The 19,433-nt window shown below is 43.2% G+C and overlaps 1 protein-coding gene across 1 annotated transcript in view; it reads right to left on the bottom strand.

The window, feature by feature from the left end:
- LOC148453332 (cell adhesion molecule CEACAM7-like) overlaps positions 1-16,930 on the bottom strand; it is a gene marked incomplete at its 3' end in the record, with an annotated part of 28,413 nt that extends 11,483 nt beyond the window's left edge. Inside the window, exons 1-2 of the mRNA XM_088462272.1 lie at positions 16,849-16,930; positions 11,794-12,150 (exon numbers count right to left, since the gene is read on the bottom strand). Of these exons, the coding sequence (XP_088318398.1) occupies positions 11,794-12,150; positions 16,849-16,930 (439 nt within the window). The remainder of the gene's footprint in view (positions 1-11,793; positions 12,151-16,848) is intronic.
- Between the last annotated feature and the right edge of the window lie 2,503 nt (positions 16,931-19,433).

Here is a 19,433-nt window from a genome sequence, read left to right as displayed (position 1 = left end):
TAAGAAAATAAATGCCAACTAGATCCTAAGTGAAGTTCTGTGACAGTGCGCTCAAAGTGAAACATGGGGGTGGGTTTGGGACACACGGGGAGGGAGTTGTGTGCAGCTGTGTTTGGAGGTGTCCAGCCTCTCTAATTGTCATAGATAGAAGGAGTGAATCAGCACTGTAATGCGGGGGGGGGGGGGGAGGGGGGTTGATTGAAATACTGGTGGTGTTTAATGTGTGTAGAGAGAGAAAAATATATAAAAAAAAGGCCTATCACCACCCCCATTGCAGTGCTATCCCACTCCTTCTATATAGATCCTCAGTGAGATTTAAATATTCCTCTCCCTTACCCTGGTGTGTCTGGTTGAAAAGGGGGAGAAGTGGGTATGTTCTCCATATACATTTGTGGTCCAGTAATCGGGGCAGAGTGTAAAGATATTTCTTCAGTGTTACAGCCAGTGCAGCACAGACATTTCTTTACTACTCTACACAAAGGCCTGCTTGTTCTGCATCTGTACCCATTGTTGTAATTGCATGCTCAACAAGTGACCTTTGTGTGTGTGTGTGTGTATGTGCAAATATGTATGTATGTGTATATATGTGTGCTATATTTATCTGTATATATATATATATAAGCATGTGTGTGTGAATATGTAATTGAGGAGGTGGGGAATGAATTGCCCAAAGTCAGAGATGAAATAAGACTGTTAAATAGCAGCCATCTTGATACCTTGACCACTGATAATACTGAGAGTTGGTTGGTGAAATTGCAAGAACAGACTAACAGTTATCAGAGGGACCTTATTATGTTTAAACATAAAAAAATAGCTACTGTTAATTCTGACTATACTAACCACCAAGTCTTTCGGTGGCTTAGGGGCGATAATTTTTCTAGATGCCCAGGTGGTACCCCAAAATATACGGTTCCTGCTAGATTTGATATGTCATCTTCCCAATCAAATTCTGAAAGTGAATCAAGTAACCAACGTCCTCCTAGTGGAGTTTTTTTAGGCAGAGGCCAAGGCCTAGGTTCCAGACGGGCCCCCGATACCCAAGCAGGCTCAGGGGTAAATACAAGAAAATGGGGAAGGGGGCGACAGAAGAACTAGAGCCTATTTATAATCTCTCTAGTAGATCACTTACTCAGGCTGAAACAGAGGTCCTCTCACTTGGTCTTTCTTTTGTACCTACGGTACAACACGATAAATTTAATTGGTCTGTAGAACATTATAAATTTGGACGTAAATTACATCTTCGTGAATATTTCTCAAACTCTAGTGAAATGAACACCGTTAGCAAATTTAAAAATCCCAGCTCGTTTGATCCTCAGTCAAGTAACGCCAGTATCAAGACTTTTTTACGACTAGTGGAACATGATATGTCCGTCTCCGATGTTTCCAAAAGATATGACAACTTGACTTATGTACAGAGACAAGCATTACATAGATTGATACATGATGAGTCACTGGTGATACGTCAGGCAGATAAGGGTGGGGCCGTTGTGGAACAAGACTGGTACGACTATGACCGGGAAGTGCTTCGCCAGTTGAGTGATACACATACTTAGACCAAGGTGGCTACCAATCCAATGTATAAGATCAAAGGTAGGGTTGATCAGGTAGTTAGTAGGGCAGTGCAAAATGGGTGGATTGATGAAAGTGTGGCAGCCTATTTAACAGTTCCACATCCTATATGCCCGATTATCTACCTACTACCCAAAATACACAAGACATTGGTCGACCCACCAGGGCGTCCAATTATATCTGCTAGGGGCTCTGCGCTTCAGCCCCTAGTGATTTTTGTTGATGGGTTTCTCCAACCGCGTGTAGTTGCAAAGGAGAGTTATTTACGTGATACAACTGATTTCCTTGACAAAATTTTGTTACTGAATTATCTTACTGATGTGATGTGGTTGGCCACCTTGGATGTATCATCCCTTTATATCGTGATACCACACCAGGATGGTATTGAGGCGGTCAGAACCAGTCTTGGTAGTGGTACGCATGTGGGACCTCCAATTGAGTTCCTATGTGAGCTAAGTGATCTTGTACTTGGTTCTAATAATTTTTTCTACTGTGGTGATTATTATATTCAATTGTTGGGCATGGCGATGGGGTAGAATCTGGCCCCATCGTATGCCAATCTGTACATGCAGCAGTATGAAAAGAAATATATTTTGGGCCATTTTGGCCCAAAGATTGTTTGTTATGAAAGGTATATTGACAATCTGTTTTTGATTTGGAGGGGTACCGATGTTGAATTTTTCAACATGGTTTCTGCCCTCAATGCAATCGATGGCCCCATACGCTTCACCACTAATTTAGATAAATATACTATAAATTTCCTTGACGTGACCATTTCACATCATGGTACAGGTGTGAGCTCAACCCTATATCGCAAATCTACAGACCGTAATACATTGCTGCATGCATCTTGCCATCACATAAGCAACCTGTAGGAGTCACTCCCCATATCACAATTTCTACGTGTTCTAAGAAATAATACATCTCAGGATGTGTCTGAAATACAATTGTTGGAGATGCGTGACAGATTCCTCGCACGAGGGTACTCACCGACAGTAGTAAATAGATGTTTGTCAAATATTAACCTGTCAAGAATGATATACCCTGCTACCTACGATTTGGCTGATAAGACTACAAATAAGGCCATCAGACGTCATTGGTCCATTATCACCACTGATCCAGCTCTTAAAAGTATTAACAAACAACCAGCCTTGATGGCATACCGCCGTGGTCCCAATTTGCGCCAACTACTAATGCGCCCTATGCAATAACCCTGGTGTGTCTGGTTGAAAAGGGTGAGAAGTTTTGACAAACATCATCATTCCTGGACTTTGTCTGGGAATGATGATGTTTGTGCATGCAAGATGACGTTTTGCCTCGTTCTGAGTTCCGTTTTTTTGGAGGGAAAAATCCGAACTCGGCGTGCAAACTCGAACCTATCCGAGCCTGCACATCCCTAATATATATATATATATATATATATATATATATATATATATATACAGTGTATATATTTTTTTTTTATATTACATTGTGGTGAGAGGGGTGGTCTCTCACCTGAGTTGCCCACATTCTGGTGGGATCAGCAGGGAAATATATACTAAAGTGCGGGTTTTTTGAATTGGAGATGTTGCCCATAGCAACCAATCAGATTCTACTTACTATTTATCTAGCAGCTTCTAGAAGATAATAGCTAGAATCTGACTGGTTGATATGGGCAATATCTCCACTTCTAAAAACCCGCACTTTAGTAAATATACCCCTAAGGGAGAAGAAAACAAGACCAGCATATTCTGCAGCTACAGCAGCAGTTTGGAACTTCGGGTTTTCTGGGCTGCACAGCTCAAAGTGGAAATATGGAATTCCGGGTTTTCTATGTCACCGAGTCAGCATGAAATCAGCAGCAGAGGAGGAGTCTAAACCCCCCATTCACCTAGTCTTCCTTGCACTGATGCCGGCAAGCAGCCAATTAGTAGGCCTAAGTGGCTGTAGTGCCAGGGACAAAGAGCTATGCTGCGAGAGCATGGCTGATTGTTGCTGCAAGCCACTGCAGTGGACTGACAAGCAAGAGGAGTGCTGGGATCTTTTATGTTCATTTGATTATTTTCTGTATGTACCTGTGCTTCCTTCTTCAAGAAGTCTGTTACCCGGATAAAACGCGTTGGAGACTTCTCTCACCTTTCATGAACTTACCATTGTTTTACCTGATAACTCATTTTTATATACTTCATGTGATGTGTTATGTACAGTATATTATTAATTAATTTATTTTTTTAACCACTTAACGGGCAAATTCTTTTCCCAAAAACAGCTCCGAAATTGTCGGGTTTTTTATGATTGAATTAGGTCAAGAACATCTAGTTAAAACTTATTCAACACAATTTTATTAAAGAAAATCTTTTTTTTTTCTGTTTTTTTTTCTATTTTGAAACATAGTATACCATAAAATAGCTATTTTTTTTAAATTCATGAACTTGAACTTTAAACACTTTTAAACTATTTAAGACTTATATAAAACTCATTTAACAGTAATTTTCAGTGTAATGGAACATTTAGACATTTTTTTCAGTATGAAAGTCTTTGAAACAAGGCACAGCACAAAGTCCAACGTCGCACTCTATGCAGTAGAACCGTGTCTCTTTGCATATTTTCTTTGCCACTTTCATCTCTCTTAGAGCAGCAAACAGCACATTTTCTGGCTGCATTGTCTTTTTCTGTAGTAGGGACATACTCTGGGAAGTGCCTCTCTGTTAGCTGTAAGCGGTTTGGGCTAGGTGGTGGCCGGCCACGTTTTGTTGTGCAGGTCTCTGCTGTGTGGTGATTCTCTATTAGCTCCAGTCTAAATTGTAGGTGGGTTTTACCACCTCCATTTTTTTTAAACAGGATGTAAGCATTCCAAATTGCTTGGTCTAATAGGTGGGTAAATATTTTGATATAAAATGTCTTACCCCTTTTACGGCTTATGGGATAATTAGTAATGTGCTGGTCTGCACGGTCTACCCCACCCATTGTCAAATTATAATCAATAACAGCCTGTGGTTTGATTTTGGTTGTGTAGGATTTTTCAGTTTCTACAAGTTCTATGTTGTGGACTGTAGATAAGATACAGACATCTTTTTTTTATCTCTCCACCTCATCACACACACTTTTCCCCGTTGAATGCCTACAATATCTCCTTTTTGCAGTTTTTTCTTCAGTGCTTCAGGGGCATCTTTTCAGGTCATTCTCAGGGTCCCATAGGTGTCAGTCCGATAGGTCAGCAATATATCGGACAATAGAGGGGATGTATAAAAATTGTCTGTTGTGAAGCAATATCCCTTATTGAGTAAGGGTTTCAATAGACTCATTACTATTTGCACAGATAATGGTAAACCTTGGTATTATGTGTCCACTATAGTCCCTTTGCCTGTATATATAATGCTGGTGCCAAATGTATCCTGATTTTGCTTCACACAGCATGTACATTTTTATTCCAAATCTGGATATTTAACTTGGAATATACTGCTTCCACCCCAGTCTGCCTTTGTACAGCAGTAGACTTTCATCAATGGAGATGTCTCTGTCACAGCTACAGACACTTGAGGCTCCTGGGAAGAGTCAGGCTTACTAGGAAATATAAACTGAGGTGGTTTTAGGAATGACTTTTTCATGAAATATCACTGACACGAAATAAAAGTAAATAGAAGAACAAGAATTCAAGAACAAAAACTGTATGGCAAAGTTCCACATTAAATCTAAATAACACAAAGTTCATGACATGCACTAACAGGTGCAGGGGAATGCCCCTGTGAGAAACAAAGTTCAAAGTACACATTGAACTGGTGTGGGGTGGAACCCCGAGTTCAACACAAGGCTAGGGCCTCAGGATAGAATGGAGGTCAATAACAGGGTTGAGCCCTGTAGCGTGACGGAGGTCCGGAACAATGTTGATCCCTGAGATGTAAATAGATCCGGAATGAGGTTAAGCCCTGAGACGTAATGAGGATCCGGAACAGGGTTGAGCCCTGAGATGTGATGAGGGTCCGGAATGCGGTTGAGCCCTGAGACGTGATGAGGGTCCGGAACTTGGTTGAGCGCTGAGATGTGATGAGGGTCCGGAACAGGGTTGAGCCCTGAGATGTGATGAGGGTCCGGAACATGGTTGAGTCCTGCGATGTGATGAAGGCCTGGAGCAGGGTTGAGCCCTGCGGTAGGATGAAGGTCCGGAGCAGGGTTGAGCCCTGCGGCGTAATGAAGGTCCGGAGTGGGGTTGAGCCCTGAGGCATAATGCAGTCCTGGTAGGATAGACTGTAACAGTGCAGTTGACAACTGTAGAAGAAGTAACCCCAGTGTCCGTATGAGTCAATAATAACAAGTAAACCAAATAGTGTAGCGTAGAATGGAATAGCAGTAATAGAGCAGGATAACAACGGAAAAACAATGGCAATGCTGAGCTCTGTAGTGCAGCTGATAACATGTATCAGAACTTGAACCGGAACACAAGCAGGAATGTAGCGAGGTCCACAGCATACACCAGGCACAGCGGGGATCTGGCAGAGTCCAATGAAGACCTGAAAGTAACGTTGCACAGACATAGTTGAGGCATATGAGGCATAGTTAGTAACAGGGGTTTATACTAGAGGTCTGTGATCCATAGGAAGTTCAGAACATGTGACCCAAATAGAATCAGGTTTGGAATAATAAGCAATCAAGGAATCCAACAACCTGACCACACCTAAGAAACAGATGATCACTTTAACACTCTGTGCACTGGATGTGATGAATGCCAGTAACAAGGATAGATCCTCCAACGACCACAGTGGAACTTTCGGCAAGTGTAGTTTGTCTTTATGTACTGAAATAGTTAAAGTCCTGACAGTCTCGTTCTGGGGTCAGTAGTTCAGAAAACCTCTTGGACAAGTAGGACTAAACAAGCCATATTTTCTGGTGTTTGGGGTTGGGATGGGCTTTTTCTTCAGCCTGATTATCTACAAAATGTAGGAATTTTTTCAGTAAGATAAACCATCTGTGGGACATTATTGATGCAAAAAATGGTGTCGCCAGGGCATTCCTTTTAGACCAGTACCACTCCAGCAGAGGTTTTTGTATCAAGCCTTGCAGCACTAGCAGAGATAAGAATACCAGTATTTCTGCAGCCCTTGTTGGGACCCAATCATTGCTTCTTGAAAACTGGCGTGGTGTTGCACCGTTCAGCATACCGATTTGTTTCCACAGTAATCAATTCGACCAAGTGTAGGTCAAAAAACAATTTGAAATATCCCAGAATTCCACTTTCTATTGTCACTTGGTGTTCACCCATGAAGGGAAATTGTGGTGGCGCTGGACCACAGTTTTGCGCGTATAGAGCGCAAAATTGGCGCCCCTCCTCTTGATCTTGCTCTTCATGAGTGGCATCAAAAAGTAGTTATTCTTCATCACTGGAATACATGTCACTTCCAGAATCAGAATCTATATCACTGGTGGACATCGCTGCACTCTTATTGTAGATGATACATGGATAATGGTTTTCACCGTACTTTGATGATCACAGTTTTTATAACTTTTTTATAATTGTGTCAGTCACTGTAATATCTAACAATTGTATCCTTATCTCAATCACTGATGTCTATCTCTCTCTCTCCTCAGCTACACTATCACAGGACTCACAACAATATGTCTCCAATATCATGAGGTGAATGATCCTCATAGGTTTGTCCACCCCTTTTGCTGGGAAGAGATGGAGAGGTAGGAGTGAACAATCCTTAGGATTGCCTACCCCTGTTGTTTGGAAGAGAAGAAGGAGGAGAAGTGTGTGTAGGTATGAATTGGGCATACTTCAGGGGCCATCATACAGTATGATCTGTGTGGGTCAAGGATGAGCAGTACACACTTCAGGGGCCAGCATATGATCTGTGTCGGTCAGGAATGAGCAGCACACTTCAAGAGCACCAAATATTCTGTAAGCAGGGCAGAAGGGATGGATCGGGGATAAAGTATGAGTTCCAAATCACTGTAACCTGCCAATGGCCGTCCTTCTCTTTTTTAGAGTGGCCTCCTGGCTGCTCGCATAGCTGTGGGTGACCACCCACAGCTTATGCGAGTGGCCAAAAGGATGGTCGCGATGGTCAAGACCATTGCGACCATCGGGCTTGCGATGAGACCCTTGTGGTAGGGTCTCATTGCCGTAAGCCCTGGAGTGCTTTTGGCTCTATCAGAGCCGAGAGCACTCCCACTGACATCACTTGTGATGTCAGTGAGGCCGGCCCCAGATGGTAGGCGTTCCCATGGGAACGCCTCCGTCTGGGCAGCCACGCCCACCAAAGGGGGCGTGCTGTCTCTCACCATCGACAGCACGCCCCCTTTGTAGCGAGACCCAGAGCGATGGCTTGGCCGTCGCTATCCGGGTCTCGCGCATGCGCACGACTGACCCGGCTCCCTCGTGCGCCTGCGCACTGGGCCAACATTGACCCGCTTGCGAGCGCTCAGCACTCGCGAGCGGGTCTGAATCAGGCCCAGAGTTTCCAGTCACTGAATTTCCCCGGCAGTGCAGCATCATGGTTACACAGGAGCACAGGCTTCATTCATTGTAATAACCTGGCATCTGTGAGGAGCAGCGCCAGGTCTAAACCAGGGGGGGCAGCAGCTGTGTATGTGTTCATTACCCCAGCATCTGCGAGTAGCCACGCTGGGGTTACACAGGAGCACAGGCTCCATTCAGTCTTATAACCCGGCGTCTGCGTGGAGCAGCGCCAGGTCTAATCAGGGGGCCAGCGGCTATATATTCATTACCACAGGAGCACAGGCTCCTTTCATAGCAACCGCCCAGCATCTGCAAGGAGCAGCGCCGAGCTGATCAGTGAAGAGGGGAGCGAGTGGCTGGGAGGGAGCAGGCAGAGGCTGCACGGGGCTTACATAGGAGCAGAGGCTCCATTTAGTTCACTAACCCGGCATCTGCCAGGAGCAGCACCGGGTGTGTGCATAGAGGGGGGCAGGCGCCGGGCTGGCTGATCACTGTGCCCAGCAGTGATCAGCAGAAACGATTAGAAAATGTAGTTGCAGAGGGACCGTGGAGGTCCCTCTGGGGCTGGTGGCTGCAGGAACATTCTCCTCCAACAGCCACCCACCCACAGGGCATTTCTGACTGGTTGTATCAGATCAGATACGACCAAGTCAGGGAAAGCCCAGTCTGGTATGGTCGTATCTGATACGACCGTGCCAGGCAAGTGGTTAAAAAAAATGTGCAATGCATGTTGACTTATTGTCTACTCCACCTCTTATGTCTAGATATTGTCTTATTAAATTGCTCTTTTAGCTCAAAGTAATTGTGTATCCATTTTTTGCATATTTATATATATTAATAGGTGATAGTATTGCTGCACAAAATGATAGGTGCTGTGGAATTCTAGTATGCACCTTTTTTGCACAATGCACTGATATAAACAATTATTTTTATCAGTTTTAGATATTGTTTATTGTTTAGATATTGTTTTAGATCATTGTTTAAGGGTATATTGTTGCATTTACTGATGTATACATAAACATGGTGCACTTTAAAAGCATTAAGAAAAGTCTATTATGTACTACTTTTTTTGCATGATGCACTCTATGGTATGAATGTACTATAATTTTCGAATACACAAAATACCAAAGATTATTAGAGTTTTATCAAATTTTTTGCACATTAGCACATATTGCACTTTGAAATAATTACCTTATTACATGGAATTGAATATTCCTTTTTGTATACACATAAGATATACAAGACATTGGGTGCTCAAATGCAGATTTAATTATTGTATGTTTCCGTCAGCAACAGATCTCCAGTGTTGCACTTCTGATTGAGCCGACACCTATATTGCTGGGGAGTGCTGTATACAGGTAGCTCACCATCTATACAGGTTTTCTTTCCCATTGGTCTCTGGGCCTGATTCAGATCCGGTCGCAAGCACTGAGCACTCGCAACCGGGTCGATGGTGGCCGGCTCCGTTGTCCGCATGTGCGAGACCCGGCTAGCGACGGGAAATCCGTCAATCAGGGTCTCGCAACAAAGGGGGCGAGCTGTCGATGTTAAGTGACAGCTCGCCCCCTTTGGTGGGCGGACCGGGGGGGTGGCTGCCCAAACGGAGGCGTTCCCATGTGAACGCCTGCCATTTGGGGGCGGCCCCACTGACATCACGAGTGATGTTAGTGGATAGATTCCGGCTCTGTTAGAGCCGAAATCTCTCTGGGGCTTGCGGCCACGACACCCTACCACAAGGGTCTCATCGCAAGCCCGATGGTCACGATGGTCTTGACCATCGTGACCATCATCCTGGCCGCTCGCTATAGCTGTGGGTGGTCACACAAAAAAAAACGCCCTGATTTAGAGCGAGTGCTCTTTCAGAGCGTCCGGCTCTGAATCAGGGCCTCTATACATTAATTTGTGTATACAATTATACAATTATGGAAAAAAACCTTTTTTTTTATAAATCAGTGTAAGAGTTTCTACCTCTTTTGGTGCTGCAATTTTCCATCTCCATATATATATTTATGTATATATAAGGGTGTGTGCTATCTACCCTATATAAGGGCGTTATACATATTGAGGTGTGATATTATTTTATATCAATACAACTCTGAATTCTATCTGGCTGTATACTGTTGATTGAAAAAGATTTTATGTATAATAAATATTTTTATATTAATGGTGGCCTTTGGGCCTTCTTTGGGTGTATTCTTGGTGCAAGGGTTTATTTTTAGATATTTATCTCCTTAAGAAGATAAGGAGTTTTTCTTCATATTAAGAAAATCCAATTGTATGGGAGAAAAGCCACACTGAAGTTTTTAGTATACATAAAGTGCACAAGTCGGCCGTAGGATCCATCTCTTCTTAGAATTTATAATACTGCAAATTGGATTACGAGCTTATTTTATATTGGACTTTTTTTATATATTTAATTGAAGTGAACAATTCGTTATTTGTTTTCTTTGGGGCACATCTTCTATACTACTCTATAAAATATTGTGTTCTAGCCCCTACTAACAGGGGGATTGTTTTAGACGTTTTGTAGCCATTTATTATATACTAATAAAGCTGAGCGCAGGTTAAGGGCATTTCTTTGTGTGTTTATATATATATATATATATATATATAAATATAAATATCCCCACTATCATATTTCTGCATTTACCCCTGAACCTGTTTCACCTCTCCAGTCATACGGACTTTAGAGGTGATATAGTTGTATATGTATGTATTTTTTGGAGTGCATTTACAATACAGAAAGCATATTTTACACTAACAGAACAGATGTAAGTAAAATTTTGTATGAGGCCGAGAGTGTCTCTCACCAATGAGGAGAAAGACCCATCATTGTCAGACCGAGATTGCATCCCAACCTTTCAGATGGTCAAAGAGTGGCAGTTGAGTCTTAGGGGGTCTATTTACTAAGCCTTGGATGGAGATAAAGTACCAGGCAATCAGCTCCTAATTGCCATGTCACAGGCTGTGTTTGAAAAATGGCAGTTAGGAGCTGATTGGCTGGTACTTTATCTCCATCCACTTTATCTCTCTCCAAAGCTTAGTAAATAGACCCCATAAAGTGGAGGAGGTGTGGCCAGTGCTTTGTGGGTGTGGCCAGTAACATGTAGGAGTGTACATTCCTTCACTATCAGCCCCAATTTCTCCCTAAATACATGTAAGCAGAAAAATTGCATAATTTTGTGAGGAAAATACAAACACAATTTTATTACTTCTGATTTATGGATGACCATGTGGCCAGCTGGGTGACTGATCATCATGCTGTCATTATGATTGGCCTAGTTTTATGTGGAAGCCTGGGGCTGTAGCCCCATCTGCCGAATTGTTAATCTGGGCCTGCTTGTCCCACTCTATGATTTCCAGCCTAGTAGTAAGGGCTGATGTAATATAAACATATCCAGAGCTGGAGCTACCACTGTACCCAGCAGCCGCACACATAGAAGGTACCAATCATTATTCACAGGGCCGTAGCTAGGGTAGTGTGGCCGGTGCCATCGCACAGGGCACCACAGGTCAAGGGGCGCTGTTTGGGCCTGTCAAATTTCTGTTTATTATCATTCTTCCTTGTAGCTTCCTCTTATTTCATCCCCAGCATCTCCTGGCCTTTCCTATCTCTTCCCTTGCCCTTCCCCATGAAGCCATGGCCCTTTTTTGGGTGCATTATGTCCCTTTGAAAAATGAGGGGGGCACCAATGCTCTTTCTGGCACAGGGCACCAAAAAGTCTAGTTACGGCTCTGATTATTCATCACACATCTGCCTGGCACAGTGACTACACGTTACTCACCATAGACAGTCAGGGTCACAGAGGCTTGTTCTTGTGGTTTCTCTGTCTGTATCTGCACTGTGTAATCACCGCTGTCTGTTATATGGAGATCTGAGATCAGTAATGAGCCATTAGGTAAAGGCCTGGCCCGAGGGAAGTACTGAGGCCAAGGAATTAGTGAGGGAGTAACACCAGGAATATATGTGAGGATTTGATCCCCAGCACTGGTGTTTAGTCCTTTATACCAAGTGACAGACACAATACTCCCAGTGATCTCAGTAACACTCAGGGTGACAGATTCCTGGATCACTGGATACTGAGGGATCAGCTGAATATTAATCATCCCACTAGTCAAATCCATCCACAGACTGAGGAGAGCTAAAAGAGAAACAAACATATATCAGGTAATAGAATGCTTGCCTACCCTCCCAAATTCCGCGGGAGCTTCCCGAATTGAGGTGGGAGCTCCCGCTACCCCGCAAACTAGATGTAATCCCCCGCATTCCTCACAGCGCTGCAGAAAGTCCGGACTGCGCATGCGCAAGTCCAGATGTAGACGCAGGGTCAGGGAGTCCGTTTATTACAGAGAGATCCCTCCTGGGTCCACCCCTGCACAGAGCAGCTGACTAACCAGCCAAAGTTCACACAGACTGCTTGGAGAGACTGATGCTCCCAGCATTCTCTGCCCAGCCATTCCCGAGGAGGACACATGGAGGAGGAGCTGATGCTGAGCTGTCTGAGCCCGAGGAGGACACATGGAGGAGGAGCTGATGCTGAGCTGTCTGAGCCCGAGGAGGACACATGGAGGAGGAGCTGATGCTGAGCTGTCTGAGCCCGAGGAGGACACATGGAGGAGGAGCTGATGCTGAGCTGTCTGAGCCCGAGGAGTACACATGGAGGAGGAGCTGATGCTGAGCTGTCTGAGCCCGAGGAGGACACATGGAGGAGGAGCTGATGCTGAGCTGTCTGAGCCCGAGGAGGACACATGGAGGAGGAGCTGATACTGAGCTGTCTGAGCCCGAGGAGAACACATGGAGGAGGAGCTGATGCTGAGCTGTCTGAGCCCGAGGAGGACACATGGAGGAGGAGCTGATGCTGAGCTGTCTGAGCCCGAGGAGAACACATGGAGGAGGAGCTGATGCTGAGCTGTCTGAGCCTGAGGAGAACACATGGAGGAGGAGCTGATGCTGAGCTGTCTGAGCCCGAGGAGGACACATGGAGGAGGAGCTGATGCTGAGCTGTCTGAGCCCGAGGAGTTGTGTGTGAGTGTTTCACAATTCAGAGGCTGAGCCAAAAAAATCTCCTTTATATCTGTTGTGGTCAGTGTCAGTGCTGCAGGAGAGGTGAGGTGAGGGGAATGTGTGTGTGTGTGCGTGTTTGTGGGTGGTGGAATCTATTAATGTGAATGTTTATGTGTGTGTGGGGGATCTGGTAATGTTAATGTGGTAGGGGGAGATCTAGTAATGTCAGTGTGGCAGAGAAGAGACATATTAATGTCAGTGGGGGGGCTAGGGTGTCAGCATATAGTAAGATGTGTTATTATATTTGTGTGGTCATCTATTGAAGAATTTTAATTAGAATCATTGTGGGGGAGCAGATTCTTATTTTGTCCACATTTCCTTTTGCAAGGCCCTCTTATGCCCGTGTCTATGGGAATGTACTGACATAATTTGCCTCCATGTCAGCAATACAGAATATTTTGGTATCACATGCCAAGTATTTACTTAAAGTAATTGTAATTTAATTTGGTCCAGAACACACCCAATTGGCAACAGATACGCCCATAGGTGGATCTAGACACGCCTTTTGGGTGGTGTCAGACATCTAGCGCCGCACTTTTTACTATAGTGTGTAATCTCCCTGAAACTACTTTTCAAAAGTAGGCAAATATGGGTAATAGGACAAAGACAGATGTTACCAAGGCTTGTACAAATACAATATAATATAATACTGCATGATTACATTTATTGATAAATAAGGACATTTCAGAGTGATTTATACAGTTATGTTGTTATTAGCCTTGTGTCATTGTATAATGCCAAAGGTTTAATACAGGGAAGGGAATTCCTAGTGACTGGCTAGAAGTAATTGACTGTCTACTGCTTTTAGTGATATATTTTTGATGCTATATAACCACATGTAGGGGCTGAGTTGGGTACAATGCTGATGTTTTTTTGCGACTGTGCATCCGTCTAAATCTCTAAAGTTGCACCGCGTATGCGTCACTTGGTCTCTGGGCCTGATTCAGAGCTGAATGCTCTGACCAGAGCGCTCGCTCTCAATCAGGGCCCTCCTCCCTCAACTTGGAGCGGCCTCCAGGCCGCTCGCGTAGCTGTGGGTGACCACCCACAGCATATGCAAGCGTCCATGATGATGGTCGCGATGGTCTTGACCATCGCGACCATCGGGCTTGCGACGGAGACCCTGCGGTAGGGTCTCGCTGCCGCAAGCCCTGGGGTGATTTTGGTTCTATCAGAGCCAAAATCACTCCCACTGACATCACTAATGACGGTAGGCGTTCCCATGGGAAGCCCATCTCTCGACGGGTCTCGCGCATGCACACGATGGAGCTCCCTCCGTCGCGTGCATGCGCAGTAGGGCACAATCGACCCGCTTGCGAGCGTCCTGCGCTCGTAAGCGGGTCTGAATCAGGCCCTCTGTGTAGTGTGCACAGAGATGGAGGATAAATTGAGATGCATAGACTCTGCAATATGCTGGGTGTTCCTGGGCAGTGACTGGGAGGTGGCTATGCAGATGCACAAAGATCTTCCATCTGATAGGCATGTTATGGGAGCATTGGCGTATTTATAATGGATGCAGGGTGTGCGCAGCACACAGGCCCCTGGGTGCAGGGGGGCCCACACTGAACATCTTGCACTCATATAAAAATTATATTTACCTCTCCAGAGGAGTACCACGTTGACCAGTTCTATAGAATTTAATCACCAGGAAAATGACGCTGTGGACATTTTCCCAGTGATTTGCACATATTCAGTAAAGATGTCCCCAGACATAAGTCACGGACGCCATGTTCCCGGAGACCTGCGCATGTGCCGTAGACTCAGGCACAAAGCCACAGTCTACTGCTCTGCTGAAGAGGAGAGGGCCCATACAGCTGCACACAGGCCCCTGTATGGGAGTTTTGCGGGCATGTTGCAGGGGTGTACTCTGGTCCTGATTCAGAGATGGATGCTGTTAGCATCCTTGGATGCAGCAGCGGCGCTACCACTAGGCAACTGTAGAGAGCTACCACAGGTGTCGTCACCTAAGGAGGCCACTGTTGAGGCCGCCTATCAAGCAAATGAGGGATTTCTCTGAAACAGACTCCTTTTTTCGATGATGCCTACGACTGCCACAGGTCTTATTAGCTGGGACCGACACTATCTCCTCATTTCTTCCTTGCTTTTGGCCTCAATGGCAATTTCATGTGTTCTGTGAAAAAGCCAGCACAACTTCTGATTCTGGTCCCCTGCTCAATTTGTGCTACAGTAGCTTTTCTGTGTGATAGGACCAGACAGGCTAGCCTTCATCCCACATGCACATTAATAAGCCTTGGCGCATATGACCATGTTGCTGGTTTACTGTCTGTCCTTCCTTGGACCACTTCTGGTAAGTTCTAAGCACTGCATACTGGAAGAGCTGCCGTTTTAGAAATGCTCTGACCTAGTCGTCTAAACATCACAATTTGACGCTTGTCAAAGTTACTCAGATTCTAACGCTTGTCCATTTCTCCTACTTCAAAGTTCGGGGTCTATTCTGATCATTTTTATGCCCGATATGTAAAAGGGTGATGCTTTTCCTAGCAAGACACGGCTAGTAAAAGCACTGTCCTTTTAAATATTGGGCATAGTCATAAATATGATCAGAAACACCCGGATTTACAACCAGACACTTTGTAAATAAACCCCATCAACTTCAAGAACTGACGGCTCACTTGTTGCATAATATACTCCACCCATTGACAGGTGCCATTGTAACAAGATATTTAATGTTATTCACCTGTAAGGTTATGGCTGATATATATAAATGTGTGTGTGTGCAGATATGTCTGTGCAGCTGTATATATGTGTCTGTACAATAGTGTCGGTGTAAAAAAAAAATATATATATATATATGTGTGTGTGTTTGTGAAACTTTTTGTGTAACTGTGTACATATGTGTCTTTAACTGTTGGCATGCATATAGGTTGTGCACCTGCATACCCCTTAGCACCGGAGAGCTCAGCAACACCAAAAGACCCGGAAGACCATGGAAAACAACTGTGGTGGATGACAGAAGAATTATTTCCCGGTGCGTTCTTTCTTTTTAAGAATGTTCCAAACAGTTGATTTGGCCACACCTAATGTTTTTGCTATCTCTCTGATGGGTTTGTTTTGATTTTTCAGCCTAATGATGGCTTGCTTCACTGATGATGACAGCTCTTTGGATCTCATATTGAGAGTCGACCGCAACTGATTCCAAATGCAAATGTCACACCTAGAATCAACTCCAGACCTTTTACCTGCTTAATTGATAATGAAATAACGAGGGAATAGCCCACACCTGTCCATGAAATAGCTTTTGAGTTGATAGTCCCATTACTTTTGGCCCCTTAAAAAGTGGGAGGCACATATAGAAACCGTTGTCATTCCTACACCGTTCACCTGATTTGGATGTAATTACCCTCAAATTAAATCTGAAAGTCTGCAGTTAAAGCACATCTTGTTTGTTTCATTTCAAAGCCATTGTGGTGGTGAATAGAGGCCAAAATATGAAAATTCTGTCAATGTCCCAATATTTATGCACCTGACTGTATATGCGCTGGGAAACCATTTCAGTGATGTATCACAATAACTGGAATAGGGGTTATGACAACTATATTAATACCAAAGATGGAGAACTAATTGTACTTATGGACCACCAATCCACCATGCAGATGTGCCTGGGATTTGTACAGAGATGCCCACAAACAGTCCCTGACCAAAAGAGGCCCACAAAGTGCTTGCGAGAGCATGGGTTTCACTAGCCAACCCCCGATACGTCCAATAATCATTCACCAACTGTCAACTGTCCCATCACCACTCTAATCTCACTTGCCTCCATCTAATATCTTAATTCTGGTAATGACACTTAATTTAAGTTCAATCTTTACTTGAACCACTGCTGTGTGAACTTTCATGCTGAATTTCCTGCCTCTCCTAAGAGAGAGGCTTTATATTTTATTTTACTATTCCAATTCCAACTTTCCCATGCACTCTGGCCCAAGATCTCTGATCCCATTGTGTACTGTGATCTATAGTTCTACTCTTCCTCCACTCCTACCCTGCTGAGATAGCTTTCCAGATCAATGAATAGTATATACAGGGCAGTGCAAATATAATTTCAATCTCATTAGATGGAGAAGGTTGAGTTCCCTCATACAGTTTAACACTGGAGATGTTTCCTGAGTCTTCAGTATTCACTCTCCAGAAGCCACCCTTCTCCACTTTTTTCTGTAAAAGTTTATGTGAAGAAATGGAAGGTACAGATCACTACAGTGAGTAATCAGAGGTGGATGGGGGTTTTAAATTAAAAATGGCAAAGAAATGCTGATTTCAGAAGAGTGGAGATAGCTACTCCAACATTGTAACACAGCTACAGCCCTGGAATGTTGTCAGGTTTGTAAGTGCCTTAAAATTTTCATACTTGATCACTGAATTGGTAATATCGATTTGAGAGTGCAATTTTTGAGACAGAAAAATCTAATGTCGTGCCCATTTTTTCACCTAGGGTATGTGCACTCCCAATTCCTGCGGTATTCAATTTTAAAAAATCGGGTGCAAATATTTTTATGAAAATATACCCATGCAAAAATTAGAAAAAATCAGTCTGTCACCCCCAAAAACAAAAAAAAATATAAAAAACAAACTTTTTCTTGTCAAACATTTTCTTGTTTAATTTTGTACGCATAAAACAAATAAAAATTATAAAAAAAAGTGATTTCGGGGTAATTTTAGGTCAATAAAAAATTAATATGTAAAAAAAATCTAAAAAAACAATTTAGGTTAGATTCAAATGAAAACACAAATTTATATAAAACATAAAAATACCGGCACTCACTTTGTTGCAGTGCCTTCCAAATGCTTGCTGGGGTGCTCACCTTGGGGTGTGGTACCCCTCCACATATATATATAAGAGATAAGTGGCATTCCCAGTCCAAATACTCAGAGAAAAAACAGTGCTTCACTGTACTGTTTTTGCTCTGAGTATTTGGGCTGGGAGTGACAGTTATTTCTTGTGTGTGTGTATATATATATATATATATATATATATATGTATATATATAAGCAAAAAGGTCCACTTTCACGTTTTTGTATCACCATTGCTGGGGTCGCAGACTCGAACGGGCATAGTAGCTCCAAAAGCATAGAAACATATTGAGCGCACTCACCAGACTTGTAGTTGTAGAAAAAGGATTTTATTATCAGAAAGCCATCATAAGTAGTCAACGTTTCAGTCCTCCCTTGGACTTTTGTCTTGATACAGTGGTAGATTGCATTGGTTTAAAATATACTCTATATTTTACGTTGAATTAATATATTATCTTACTACCACGGTTACATCTGTGCACATCTATACTTGATTTATGTTTAAATATTTATTTGTACATGTGAGGATGCATGTGTACATCAAGGCATGCATGTACCCACATGTATATATTTAATTTATTTGTATCTGTTTATTGTTTAAGTTCTATTAGTGTGTATTTTTAATTTTTGTATATATTTTTATATATTTTTTTATTGTTGATTTTCTTATTGTTGATCTTGTTTTTTTTTTCATTTTTTTTTTATTTTTTCTTTTTGCACATAGGAGATGTGTGTGGTGTTTATATTTTTTTCTCTCTGTTTTTGTGATATTGTTACTATAGGATGGAATATACCAATGTGTTTACTCAGGCTTTAATATTTTTCCATTGTAGACGTATGTGTAGAGTTTCCATTTATCTCTTCTTCTTGGTATTGACAGCATGGATGGAATCTAACACTGTGTCTATTCAGGCTCCAATAATCTGTCTTCCTCTACATTAATGTACTATAGCGATTAAGTCTATTAAATGTTCGTTTTTATCCAAAGAATGAATGGTTAACCATGTCCCTCCCTGTGAGTAGATATGCAGATTAACTTTGAGTTACTTTAGTCAGTATAGAGTGCGCTATGCCCCGATCGTTTACCATGTATACATGGCAACCTATGGAACGCAACCAGACTGATGGTGACAGACTCTAGCGTAGGGAACTTCAGGCCTGACAGGGAACATGTGACCAGGGGTTGGTCTGTGACCACTTCTGCCGGGATGCATAGTTGAGCAACCTGGGGGATTGCAAGCAGTTGGGGACACACACGTGTGTGTGTGTTAGTGTACCGGAGTCCCACATTGCCCGTGAGTGGAGATAGCGGAGTGTGGTGTTCATTTGAACCTGGTAAGCGCACGTCTTTTTGTCATATGCTCTGTGTTTAGTTGGATGTTGTATCTAAGGTTGACTATTTAATATTTCTAGGCTATCAATGATTGTGTGGCAATGTCATCGTTAGCACTTATGTTTGTGATATATTTCTTTATGTGATTGTGCACACTTCATTGATATTCAACTGTATAGGTATCCATGATGCACACTCGCTGGGACAATTGTGTAACATAG

This window comes from Taudactylus pleione, unplaced genomic scaffold (assembly GCF_031769625.1).
Source record: "Taudactylus pleione unplaced genomic scaffold, aTauple2 ptg001179l, whole genome shotgun sequence".
Classification (NCBI taxonomy): domain Eukaryota; kingdom Metazoa; phylum Chordata; class Amphibia; order Anura; family Myobatrachidae; genus Taudactylus; species Taudactylus pleione.
The sequence above is the reverse complement of the archived record's forward strand: the minus strand, read 5'-3'. Positions and strand labels throughout refer to the sequence as shown.